Source organism: Limulus polyphemus, unplaced genomic scaffold, assembly GCF_000517525.1.
Source record: "Limulus polyphemus unplaced genomic scaffold, Limulus_polyphemus-2.1.2 Scaffold117, whole genome shotgun sequence".
Classification (NCBI taxonomy): domain Eukaryota; kingdom Metazoa; phylum Arthropoda; class Merostomata; order Xiphosura; family Limulidae; genus Limulus; species Limulus polyphemus.
The window spans coordinates 980057-994857 of NW_013665727.1; the positions used below are offsets into that span (position 1 = coordinate 980057).

Genomic DNA, 14801 nt, shown 5'->3' on the forward strand with positions numbered 1-14801 from the left:
GTCATCATCAGGTGTACATTTGCTGTTATATTAAAGTTTTTCTTCATTACCCATTCAAGCCGTCTCCAGCCATTATTAGTCTCAAAGTGGGTTCCTCGTCATCGAATTAGTACAATAAACAGTAATTTGGATTTTAAAACAATCTTCCTATGTAGATAAGAACATAACATGCAATAATTTGTGTGCTCTAGAGATTGAATAAAATTCTGAAATTTGTTTTTCAATTTTAACTATTTCCATTAACCGCTATTTTCTGACTTTAGTTTAGAAAATTCTTAACTAAGGTCTTGTTAGTTACATTATACATGTTAAAACATCAGTTTAATAGGAGGTAACCAAAAAGCAAATGTAAGAATATAAAGAAGCAAATCCTCACCTGTGTATACACAAGAGGAATGCTAATCCAGTCAAAACTAAATAACATTCCACAGTTTCCACGAAAAATATGCAGTTCCTGTAAGAACAAAAAAATACCATTTCATTAGATTTTAGCAACATGGAGAAAAGGCAAACAAACTGCACCTACATAAACACGAGTGAAATGATGATCCAATCATAATTAATTAACATTCTTCAAATCACCCTGAACATATCCATCAACTGAAAAACAGTTATGCTGTAACCTCAGAGCTTATCTTAAACATTTATAAAACAACTTATAAATTATATTAAAAACACTTGAAAACAATGTAGCATTCACACAAAATTGTTAAAACATAATTCAACAAAACATCTAGATAACCAAATTGCTTTATTATGGTCAATCTTTCAGAAGCATTTGCCCTAAAGAGTTTCTGCAGTTGTGCACATGACTTAAATTAAAAATAAGGCCACAGAACCATAACAGGTTAAAACTTTGAAATACAGAGGATACAAAAATCATTAATGTATTTAAAGTAACCCTTTGGTGCTCACGTAAAGGTTGGATGAATTTGGATTATTAACTAATGACCATTTATTTTAACCTCAATCACAAATTAAGCCATCACGTTAATAAATGCTTTACATGATACAAATAAAACTAGCCTTCAATGTTTGGTAATGATGAAATCCTTGAAAAACTCTTTCAAGATAACAAATCAGATATTATTACTTAACCAATAACGTGCTAGACACATACAAGGACTAATATCATTTCATAACTTAGGCTTCTTCATTATAAACACCTATTCTAATATTGACAAAAAAAATTAGTAATTTCATTTACACTTATATGTCTAACAATAAACAAAAATTAATTAATTAAAAATATCACAAATATGCAAGCAAGTTGTACATGAATGTGAATACAATCTACAAGATAATTTCTTAAAGAAGACTTACATTCAGCAGATCACTCAGGAGAACATCATCTTTAATTCTACCCTCCTTCCTTGCACGCGTGGCCAAAGCCGTGAACCACTGAGCTGGAATCCACCACTTCCCATGAACAACAGAAATCTCTTCATATACAGTGCGTTCTTCCTTGGTCATCAGACCTAGAAAATATCATAATGTAGTCTATCACAGTAAATACAAAATATACTAAAGGATAATTAAGAAACTTTTTTTTTTCTATTCACCTTTCATGATAGGAGTAGTGGCCGTTAATGCATATATCAGATTTATCTAATTGTTTTGTGAGCAAAGATTTGGATTTGTATATTACTGCATGCCATGAACTAACAAAGGTTACCTTACATTAGTATTTCATCTTAGAAATATAATAAAATAGTAACAAGGCTATCAGCATAGGTGACATTATACAAAGCTGGGAGTATTTCATGGTGACAATAATGATTTAATTATATGTTAATGGTTAATATATACAAACTATATTTTTTGTTTCCTTCAACTATTTATGATATATATGCAATGCTTTCAAATAAATGGTTCTTAGGTACAGCTTATATCTGATAAATAGTTATTAGGATCCACAATACAGCAGATTCCAGAAATGTTATGCAGAGAATAAATTGAACATGGGCATCAAAGGAAAAAAAAAAAAAAAGTGAAAAATACAACAAAACAAACCTTTATTCACAAAAATGCCATTGTTAAAACAATATTGACTAGCTTCAGTATTGGATAAGGACAAAAAAATGGTATATCATGCATTCAAGTGATACAAAGACCCTAGTGCAGCATGCAACAACCCTTAGATTATCTACACAATTGACTATTCCAAATAACACCCAATTTATACAAGTACCTGTTTTACTTTTTGAGACAGGCTTACTTCAGCCCAGAAAGTGAACACAGACAAAGAGTCAAACTGGCACAAGCTTCTACAAAATAGATATTACTGTATATAACTTTTAACTAAGCAATGAGATTAGTACATGCTTACAACCTTTCAACATCCTGCTAACCCTATGCATACAGAATGGTCATTGCATGAAAGTCACAAATATTTTATAGTTAAATTAAAAATTTAATTAAACTACTTTATTTTCAATGTATATTAATAAACTTGGGATCAAAATGTAGTTTATAATTCACATTTTTATATCATCTAAGTTTTAATTTTTTAAACTTTAAAGAAATTCTCAATTTGCAACTCTTAGCCGCATGATGTGAAGGCACTAAGGCTTCTCATTTATATTTTTTTCTTTGTTTATAAGGGCTTCAGATTGTTTAAACAACTTGAATCACATACTATAGATATTGCCAAGCCAGAATATGAAATTTTAACTTCTCATCTTCTTGCTTTAATAAGATAACACTAAATTTATTCAACTCACATTGACAAGCCTCTCCCATATTATCTGTCTTTTAAGAAATGTCTATAACTCTCTCTGACATAACTATTGGACATGTTTATAACCAACAGAAAGAGCAAATCATAAACTGTATAAAACAGATGATTGCCTGTTTTGTTTGAGTAGTAAAAACAGGTATTTCACTGTGAGAGCTTGACACGTTTAGACTAAAGACACTGCTCTGAGCAGTAATGAAATTTTTAACACAGAAAAATTATAGTATTTTTGAGGCATTCTATTTTAGATATTCATCTAGGATCTTCTAGTTAAGTAGATGAAATATGAAAACTATAAGATGAAAAGAAGTATTTTCAATCTTAACATGAAAATCATCTTTCACTAAGATTGACTCAGTGAATACTTCTTAAGTTCAGACAAATCTTAGGTAAAAAATACCTTATTAAAAAAATACAGTGTGTTCTGTACAACAAACTCGTAATATTTACAAAAGCTTGCAAATTCTGTGAAAATGCATTTACTATATTCCTAGCTATAATATGTATAGTTTCATGGTTACATTGTCAGTCAAATTGACTTGCACATATGCATAGGGTTAACAGATTAACAAAGATGTCATTAGCTACAAGCAGAACATATATATAAAATTACAAAAACTACTTGAACATTCCATACAAGATGTGTATACTAAGATAGTGTGGAAAAGATGAAATTCAATCATTTCAACTGCAACATATATACATAATACCTTACTGTTCTACACATTATTTTTAACTATTTCAAGAAGCAGCAGGGGACACTGGGTAGACCTTTTACTGGGAACCAAAATGAAGCAGGGGATTGATTGACCAGCTATTGGGATCTGAGCATACATTAAGAGGTTGGCCACTCCTCAACAACCACCAAGCAAACACACATAAATATGTGGTAAGTACTTTGCATGTTCATTCTATATTGTCCAAGATGTTTCATGAGAAAAACAAGTGGAAAGGCTTGTGTTAGGGAATTCAATGATTAGTATAACAAACATCTTTGGAAAGGAATGATGCAGCCCCAGCCAAATACAGACTGGTGGATTTGTTGTCTGGCTGATCCAGAAGATCAGTCACAGTCATGATTGGATATGATCAAAAATGGAAGGTTGAGAGAAAAGACCCCTTTTACTTTGGTGATATTTTGTCACCCCCCCCCCCAGAGCTGGTTTAAATCAGGATGCTTGGTTACTGATGCACAGAAGAATTAAGAGTAAGCTGCTGCTCTCCTGTGGGTTAAGTTTGTTTCAAATATGAAGAAGACACCTGGGTGGAGAAAGATGCATCTGACTCTGTTAGTAGGGTAAATGCCACAGAGATCCAGTTGTGGAGGTATCCAGAGCCATTAAGCCTGATGTACTTGTATGCACTGAACATCCATACTTTTAGACAGCCTATCCTATGACCACTGTTGTCTATGATCTCTATTTGGTTCATAACATCTTAAGCGAGGTTGACAAATATGCAATGATGAAGGCAGAAACCATACCTCATACTCTCAAGGCACTTTCTGCATTTACAACTGCCAAAGCCACAAAAAACAAGCTGATCAGGTGTGGGCACAATGAAGCTTAATGTGTCTCCTTCACAAAAACACCTAGCTAGCAGATTGCCATAAAATGATCTTAAGGAACAAAACCTCCCTTTGCTTATTATGGCTGACATAGAAGGTGCCACCAAGTAAGCTTATCATATGATATACTTGCAGCAGCCCTCCAGTTCCACAAGTTGAAGAAAAATTGGGCCTTGTATCAAAATACCCTTATACTGCCTCATAGTATGAGGTCTACTCAGCTACCCTGCTATGCCAGGCCATTAAAAGATTGGTTTTTTTTATAAATGTCCCAATTTTTTTCCTAGCAGTGGCAGCTCCCAATATGCTTACTACATAATATACAGGTAATCATTTAAAGGATCAGTAAAGAGGGCCACCCCAGCACACACAGATGATGCTCATGCTCCACTTAGGAGTTGGTAAGGGTGTTACCCATCTCCTAAAGCCCATGCCAGCTCCTAACAAAAGGGCTACCCAGCTCCCATGCTCCACGAATGGAGGCTTCTAGTAAAAGGTCTTACTCACCCCCCCCCCCCCAAATGATCAAGTTATCTAGAATATTGCATAGTTTTTAATACTTTGCATAGCACATACAGTAATGATTGAAGGTAGTGTCAAATTTCATCCATGTTACATAAGGTTGTTGTAATAATTAAGTCTGTGACAGTGATTTGTCTTACAATTTGACACCTTGATGGATCAGAGAGTAGGATACAGGTCTTGTAAACAAGAGGTTCAAATTTCAAAGACAAGTTTAATGGAACTTTTGTTGTTTATTGTAAATGTAAAAGTTATTTTAATTAGCTTGTAATGGTTAAGTTGTAAACTAAGGATCAGCCTGGAAATGAGTTTTAACCTATTTTTGAATCCATTTGAGACTTAACAGCATCCTGTGAACTGATGGTTAATAGATGTAAAAGGAAGTTTTGTCTTATAATAATGAATATGTATCTCATAATAATGTTGTTAAATTTTAGAACAGTTTTAGCAAAACAAAATTTTTTCGTAGGTCAGATTGACAGACAATCAAAGAAAATAAGTTATTAAAATGTTTACCTGCTTCCTCCACATGGTCCAATGTAGGGAAACGTTTTTTAACTGCAGTGCTCACTGCTTGGAAGGACAATACTGACAGCAGGCTTAAATAACGAGCAAGTGTACGACGAATCAATCTTCCTCTTTCATCTCTGCCATGAACATATGCTGATATAAGCATGCAAGGCCTGCGATAAATTTAATTTCAATAAATACATATAATTTCTATAATGTAACGAAATAGACTTTTAAAATGTGTCAGCCTTAACAGCATACTCAACAACAACTTCAAAATACTTTTTAAAACTATTTCCCTCATCACAAACAATCAGTATTATATAAATATTTTTCAAAACAAATCAGTCTTTCATAAAGACAATGTATTCACAATGTATTTTAATGATACTGTAAATTAAGATGTGTATTGATGAATGTACAAAAATGTTTTAAGTGATAATAAATACTTTCTATATGTACTTTCATATTTTCTACATTCAAATTTCATATTTTAAATTTGTATTTTCACTTAGAACTCAAATCCACAGATTTTCTCTACTATAACTATTAGCTATTCTGAATATTCTCCAGCTCTTTCATCTTCCAATCACAAGTTGTTTTTACACATTGTACAGACTAAAAAAAAAATAAATCATATGTGGCTGATGTTGAATTCACTAGGATTCTCCATAAACATGACAAACCACATTATCTTATCACAGGTATGAGCTTCTCAACTACGCAAATGTGAACCAGAAAGAGAGAGACAGATATCAACAACAAAAAAACCATAAAATCTTTATCTATAACAAATAAAGACTGCAGCACTAAAAATATTCCAACTATTATTTCTTCCATTCGTATAAAACTCAAAATGTGACTTTTTTATTGAATCCAGGGGTTCATGATTCATGTCCCATTGCCTAAAAATGCACAATGCATATTAGACCATGGGAGCACTAAAAGTGACTACCATATCTCATTACTCAGTCAGACAAGAGAAGCTCAAAAGTTAGCACTGGGTGCTGTTGATTAGCTGCCTTCCCTCTAATTTATAAGTTCAACATTAGGAATAGCTATGCAGACATTGCATTTGTGTAGCTTTGCGTGAAAATTCAGAAACAAACAAAATGATGACATTTTACATTTCCTTAGAAAAAAACTTACTGTTGAAAACATCAAGTTTAGAAAAAAAAAAATCTCTAGTATATGTTTCAGATAAACAGACAAATAACCCTAATGCAAAACAAGAATCACATGTCATGTATGACTTGACCTGAAATACTCGCATGCATTATACAATAACCTCCAACAATTTTTCTAATGAATGATAGCAATTGATATAGGCAGGATGAGGGATACCATACCACTTATTTTCAGGAGGGCCTGAAGCCATCCTGCTATCTTTTAGTATTGTTATAAAAGATAATGAATAAGGATCAAGTTAAGAAAAGATATGAAAAATTTATCTTCATTCATAAAACAATCAAATGAGAAGTAAAAATGTATTGAAATTTTTAATGAAGAGTAATTAGCATAATAATTATAATGCTCTTTTACACAATATGCAAGAGCTAAAAATTTAATTTTTTTCTGACATATAGCACTGGAATGTACTATACATTTTCCACCCTTTTAGTTACAAAGTAAAATTTTCCAAATTATGTTGTTCTTCATAGCTCCTCAGACAGAATACAGAGGAGTTCAAGTGAGTTTCTAGCTTTCACCTTCCTTAAGAAACTAACTGGGGATTAAGTGCCTTCTCATCCGTGGTTTTAAATTATCAAGATGAGTCATTATTGTTGACGATTCAGATAATAGCTGCAGGTGGGCTTGCTCTTGACCTTCATTGCTCACTGTTTTCTTGTATCAAGAAGATAAGGGTTTTATGACACATTTAAAACAGTGTAGGAGTCTAGTCTAAGAGAGTAGGTTTTCACATAGAATTAATGAAATTTGTTTTACACACAATGTACAAAATTTTAACACAAAACTTGCACAGATTTTGACATGTGAGTTAAACAGTATTTTTCCAGTTTTTCCATAAAAAACCTCTATGTGAAACTCTTAAAGTTTTCACTTTAGATTTCTGGTAACAAGTTATTGTATTTTTCCATTATTTTACTCTCTAAGATCTCTTCAAGTTCTCTCACAATATTAAGAGTTAAATTTCATTCACATATGTGCAGGACAGTCATCTGGCTTTCACTTTTAATTTAATTGCAAGCTTTGTATAAGTTGTTTCATGGAATAGCAGATCATAGGTTTATAGCTTCATAGAGGTTAAAGTGGGGGTTAACTTTATTGTTTCGCACTTTAACTTGAGTACAGTCACTGTTAGTACATATTGTTTATACTTACCCTAAATTACAGGGGAAAGAACATGCACTAGCAAGAACTAATTTGTCATTTAAAGTCTTCATTGCTGTTGCTAGTCCTAAACCCAAGATCTGACAACCTCCATCCAGTTAATAGCAAGTCTAGTTTTTAAGCTTTGTTAGTGCTATAGCCAAAGCATCTTGTGGTTGAGTAATGTAAGGTAATGAGGAGAAGGGTGAAAAAACACAAAAGCTTATTAGTATAGATGGTATTCCCTACATGCCGAAATGTGTATGCTCTGTTGGAGGATAAGCCATGAGCTGAGGGAGGGTGGTAAGTATGGTGGTCATCTCCAGGGAAAGCTTTTTCCTGGATGTGGGATTTTCACAGTTGCTGTAAAGATCCCTTGCAATCATCTCTCTGCAGCTGCCAACTCATGAGACTGAGGAATGAGGGGCCATCTGGAACACCCAAAAACCCTTATGAAGCTCTTCCCATGAGGTTAAACCTTGGTATTTGAGCCTGTGTGATGAAGAGTCACAGATGAAAGACAACGGTGATGGATAAGCTCTACCACAATGAGATGTTTGGCCAACAAGCAATGTGGGTGATAAGTGCCTCAAAGGTTAGAAAGCCACTATGAGAAGAGAGGTACTCAGATGCCACATCAGTGAGAAGAGAGGCACCATAAAAGATGCAATTCTGAATTTTGAGTAAAATTGCGAGTAATTTCCTATGTGTCAGTGCTCAAGGCTCTCCAATTGTACACTACATTGAATATACTATCATGTATTATTATACAGTGTTTAGTTGGATCAGAAAAGTTTAAATTATTCTTTGTTTCAACAAAACAACATCACCAAAAAATCCCAATTCAATATTTAAAGGTCTCCATGACTACAAAGATCTTTAATCTATATACAGAAATCAAAAAAGACTAGGTGATTGCATACAAAAATCTAATATATAAAGATCGCCGACCTGAAATTTTCAGAAAAACTGGGTGGTTACAATCAAAATTCCACACATGTGAGAAAAATAATCTAGCCAATGTTTGTAGGAATTTGAAAGATCTGGATGGGTACATACGAAACTTTGTATATACAGAAGAGAACCCCAAAAGAACTGGATTATTACATGTTAGATCTTGGTAAAGTTAAAGTTCAACATTTGCAAAGTTTACAAATGAATGTAAATCCATACTGTAAAGGAAATTTTTAATATAAAAATGGAAACCTATTGCACAACAATTTTTCAAAGTTAATATTTTCTTAAATTGAAATTTTATTTCCAAAACATACTTACCTCCTCTCACACTACAGCTGTTACTTTACTGCTAGGGTTTCTTTCCCTATCTAAGCACTGGTCTGATTTTTTCTTGCTTGCTCCAGTCTTTTATTCCTCGCTTAATTGCTCTTGGCAAAATCTGTCTTGTGACACTCTCCACCTATGCCAATACACCCTCTATCCTGGTACTATATATAAGCACATCCTTCAGATAATATTGTTACTTTTTCAAGACTGATCCAATCTGCAGTCTCTAACACTGGCTCTTAGTGGAGAAGAGGGGGTGGGAGAGTGTGACAGAAGGTAAGTATGATTGGAAATACATTTTCAATTTAGGAAAATGTAAACTTCCAAAACATACTTATCTCTGCTCATGCTACAGCTAAAATAACACATTGATAAGGTGGAGGGACCAGTGAGGGCATTGGCCATATAAAATGCATCTGTATAGATCATGGGTGTACCAATAGAAGATTGGCACCATAGTGGGGAAACTGCACTAAATCCAGAACAGGTATGCTCTTCACCCGGAACCTAAATCATCTGATACAGGTGGAATTTGATGTGATCTGTCATCACCATTGGCCAGGCCTCTACCTGAGGTCCCACTGTTCAGGATTGGAATTAGAGAGCCAAAGCCCCTAAATCTCACATTAGTGGCTAGGGCATTTGGACCACAATAGATATATTTGTGAGTGGATCCTAATTTGTAGCTATAGAGTGATGCATTCCAAGCCACTGGAATCGTGACAAGAAAATAAGCAACATCGAAATGAATTAACCCTCTCTTCAACCTAAAGAAGTACAAAAGGCAACACCCCAAACTCACAATGAAGGGATCCTATATGCCATACCAAACCTGAAAAAACAGAACTTATCCGATCTGGAATTATGAACACTCATACTCACTCACCAATTGTGTGGGTAAGAAAAATTCCACTTGCCCCCAAAATTATGAGTAGGACATGGAACAAACAGGGCTCAGCCAAAGAACCAGGATGGGACTACTCTGTGTTCAGAATTGTGAAAAGAACATTGGATCCTCTTCCATGAACAATGTACTGAACCAATATTGATCAAAAAAAGAAGGGCCACAATCAACCCAACCGGATAACCAAGCGTCAAATCTGAACTGATATTATGAGTAAACTCCCACATAGGCTGGTGCCTCTGCTACTGACATCTGGGAAAAAACATCCAGGGATGTGTGTAGAAGGGAAATTTGCTCTAGCTCTCTGGAGGAAAAGTCTCTGTCCGCCACCCCAGTGACTGAAAACTGGGTGTGGTAAGAACTCCCTGGCTCCACTACTAGAATCTGGTGGTAATGCATGTTGGGAATTCCTCAGGAACAGTGCTCTGGAAACAGTGCAATAGGTGAACTAAGTTCCCTAAATTATTAAAAGCAAATTGACCTGGATTTGTTTAATCCAATGATCGGCAGGGACAGGCAAGATACCCTAATGCTTTATTTATGAGATTTCATGAGTAGCTGTCCAGCATAGTACAGTAATACCACCCAATCAGCTTACAGGTGGACTTATGGAACACCTCATTTCTACAGAGCCTGTTGCAACCTAGATAAAGTATACTGAATTAGCAGTTGCAAGTGCAGAATTGGTTTGATAAAAGCACACCTGCCTCGGCAACACAATCGCCACAGAGTGGAATCCTGAAAAGTAGCAATGAAAATACTCACCCCTCTGTATAATCTAGCCGAAGTGATTAAGAATGCTACAAAGGGTAGGCCAAAACCCTCAGATGAAGAGACTGCCAGATCAGGCAAATAATGCAAGATAAAGGTATTGGGGGAGGTCCACATAACAGTCTGCATAGTGACCTCCAGTGGGCAATTCAACTGTGCCTCTAAGGACATAGAAATATGACAGATCGGATTAGACAAGATCCACAGAAGATTCCCTGCCTTCAAAGAGGGCCCAGAATAAAAAATCGTCTACCATCTCAAAAGACAACAAAACTTTCAAGACCCTCACTGAATATGACAACAATCCAAATCTGATTAGTCATAGAAGTGAGAAATAGTGATCAGAGGAATCGGTGAAAAGGATTAATCCCCTTCCCTGTCTGAGTGTCTTGGGTAAGAAAAACCAGTCTGAGGATGTAGGTAGAGTGATAAAGCAGTCTGTGGACAAACAGCACAAACCACTCCTACTGGCTATGTCTGAATGTTAGCAGTAATTCTGACATGATAACAGGTGTAGAGAAAAGGTATGTAATGTAACCTTAATATACCAGATAGGTAACTGGAATGGTCATTTGGAAAAAATGACCCAAGGGACTTGAGGAATCCAGAGAACACTGGGAACTCAAAGAATATTTAGTCACCAGTATCAAACAGTAGACGAGAAGGCCACCATAGACAAAGCAATTATAGAAAGTGCAAAAACTCTTGCCAGAGAGCCAGGTCAAAAAACGAATTATGGTTAGATCGAAGTGGTTCAATGTTCTCTCAATACACCATTGCCAATATGTGTATCATTTCTGTCTGGAAATGTCCATCATGGGACTAAGCAAACATTTGATTCAGATACATGGCAACCTTAGAAATTAAACCCTAATGCTGCACAAAAGACTGCATAACCTCTATGCCTGAAGCTTGAGCTTCTGGATAGCTGGGTGAACCCTGTCAAACCATGGCTGCCTCCACAGAGATGGCATAAGAAGATGTGGAAGAGGTGGACACTCCTGAAGGTACTGCTGAAGCATAAACCAGGGTGTAGCTGCCAATCCGGTGCTATCAACATACCCAATAATCGGTTGGAACAAAACAGAGTTAGTACCTTGGGTAACATTTGAATTGGAGGGAAGGCCTAGAATAGTAATCCTATCCCACCCTGATGGAATTCATCTATTGCCAAAGCCCATAGGTGAGGTACTGGAGACTAAATTGCCAGTAGTTAGGTGTTCCAATGAAAGGCCAACCCAGTGATGCAAGATGAAAGCCAAATCAACAGAACCTTGAGATGCAGTATCTATTCTGTTGGAAGAATCTGTTTGGGTTGAGATAATCAATCTGCTACTGCAGTCATCACCCGTGGAATATGGCAAGCTAGTAGGGTGATATGATAGAAGTGGTCCTGAGAAATAAGGTCCAAGATTCAAAAACAAGGAGCCTGGACCAAGTGCCTCCTCCATGAGAAACACAAGACACCCCCATGGAATTTTCTGAGTGAACCCTTACAATTTTTCCCTTAATAAGTCCAGACCATGTTGCCTGTTGAAAAGCAAGAAGGACTAAAACAATGTGTAGGGAAGCCTCGTTGTCCATATGCAGACTATGTAATTCCTGATGGTTGGTATAAGCACCCCATCCCTGAAGCAAGATATTCGTGAAAAGATGGAACTCTGGAGAAGGTGACGGTAGAGGAACCCATATCTTAGTAGTGTCCTGACTTAACAGCCCCTTGAGATCAAAGAATGATCCTGACTAAGGAAACTGGGGAATCCAGTGAATTGATGTTTATGATCCCTTGGAGGCATAAAGATTATTAAAAGGATCGCTTGTGAGCCCACATTCCCAGAAGAGAAAGAACCATCCATGCAGTGGGAGAAGGAGAGGTGGGTAAGAGTCAGGTTTCCTCTTCCTTAGCACGGAGTCAGATGTGAGGTAACTGAGCCTGACAAAGAGAAGCGATGAAAAATAAAATATCCAGACTGATGACATACTGATATGGAGCAAAAATAGATGCCTTGGCTCTGAGAATGAAGCCTGCTTTGGTGGTTTCTAAAAGTATAATCCAGGTGTGCTATTCTGAAAATTGGCAAGATGGTGCCAACAGTAACCAGTCATCTATGGAATGGCATAGAGTTATGGAATGGAGTTAATGATAAAAAAAAACGTATGATCTGGCAGAACCCATGTGAAGCCTATGCTAGTCTGAAGGTAAAAACCCCAAACTGCAGTACCTGACCCTTTTGCACAAAAAATGCCATTAATGGGATGCCACCACTATGGCAGTGTGCAGATAGCAGCCGACTACAATGAACTCGAACGTCCAAAATCCCAGTAAAAAGGATTAACCCAGATTGAGGAATGCGTAAGTTATGAATCTTGGAGAATTGAGGCATTGATATAGATGAAAAAGATCAATCACTGGACACAAATCTCCTCTCTTTTTAGGCCCAACAACCAACAGGAATAAAACCCCATAAGAACGAGCACTACCCCCAGATGAGTCAAACACTGACAATCCTAGAATCAAGCTTCCATTCACGAGGAGCTATGGGATATGGAAATCCTACAGGTTGGATGGATAATAATGGTAAAGATGTGAATTGAATGACTAAATCTGACTCAAGGATCTTTAGTGCTCCTGGATCTGTAGGTAAGGGTACCATACATCCAGAAACACTGGAAGCCTAGCCCCCATAAACCCTGAAGGCATACAATAAACACTAATTCCACTGGCAGTGATCTGACTGAGCTGTGGAATCTGTGGATATATACAGAAGCTATTCTGGGTACCAACGTACTGAGAGGCTGATGTAGGGGGTCGGAACCCTCGAATAGGAGCAAAACTGAGACGCTCTGTGGAAGCTGATGAAATTAATATATTCAGGTGAACTTTAAACTCTGCCATAAAACCCCGAAATTCAAGAAGCAGATGTATTATTTGCGAGTCGGAATATGCTTCCAACTGGCAGTGGTAGGCTAAATCACGAAGTTCCAACAACCTTGTTGGATAAGGCATATCTGTTCTGTCACGAAAAATTATAAGTAAACCTCTCTGCATGAACCACAATGTCCATGGATGGATAGAAAACTAAACATTCTCTCCCAGACCTTGCATCCCTCAAGTAAAGAGTAGGCTCAAAAGCAACTGGGGAAAGACTCAAAGTATCACACACTCGATGAACAAACTGAAAAAAACGAATCAAAGTCAGCTTATGCCAATGTGTCCTCCTTTTTGTTTTGTATGTCATTTAAAAACTGTGTTGATTAACTGACTGGAACAACATTTAGTCAGGTAAATTTGTTTTATGAGCTGCAAGCCCATAAACTCACCACTGTCCCACAGGGGGACTGAAAAGTCAACAGACTAAAAAAAGACACAGGAGAAAGCACATCTAAATTCTCTTCAGAATGTCAAGGTTCACCCTCAATTGCAGCCTCAAAGGACCACCACAGAGCTGAATATATGTCTCCATTACACTACGAATAAGATCACTGACAGTCTCAACCAAGAGTGACTCCCCCAACTTTGATTGTTGTATGATTCTAGATATCAGAGGTGGGATAGGAGAGACCTGATTGGCCTCCATGCCAGAAATAGTAATTTGAGAATTCATAACAAAAACCAGCTGGACATTCAGAAAAAAAATTGTTTATTTTTAAATGTAAAGCAACTAAATAACACAAAGAACATTCGAAGTATCTCCAAACGATCGTAGCACTGGGAAATCCATTAGTAACACTTTGTCAAAAACAGGTGATAACATTACCTGAATGAGGTGCTTATATACAGTACCAGGATAGAGGGTGCACTGATGTAGATTGAGAGTGTCATGAGACAAATATAACCAAGGGCAAATGAGTGAGGTATAAACAACTGGAGCAAGCGAGACAAAATCAGACCAATGCTTAGATGGGCAAAGGAAGAAAACCTGACAGTAAAGTAATAGCTATAAATGTAAAAGGAGGTAAATATGTTTTGGAACTCTGAATTTACTAAATGTACCTCTATGAAATTTGGCAAGCTTTTAGTAAACATTTTAAGTCATTTGTATATAAAAAAAGCAGATTTTAATAAAGTATTTCTGCTAAAAATGTGGCTGTGAATTTACAAATCCTTTTCGATGACGAGGAACCCACTTTGAGGCTAATAATGGCTGGAGACGGCTTAAATGGGTAATGAAGAA

At 36.3% G+C, this 14801-nt stretch overlaps 1 protein-coding gene across 2 annotated transcripts in view; it reads right to left on the reverse strand.

The window, feature by feature from the left end:
* Positions 1-14801, reverse strand: part of LOC106472088 (bestrophin-4-like) — a 39630-nt gene that overhangs the window by 14994 nt on the left and 9835 nt on the right. For both annotated transcript variants that reach the window (XM_022401516.1, XM_013932721.2), the window contains exons 4-6: positions 5343-5509; positions 1324-1478; positions 377-454 (exon numbers count right to left, since the gene is read on the reverse strand). In XM_022401516.1, the coding sequence (XP_022257224.1) occupies positions 377-454; positions 1324-1478; positions 5343-5509 (400 nt within the window). The remainder of the gene's footprint in view (positions 1-376; positions 455-1323; positions 1479-5342; positions 5510-14801) is intronic.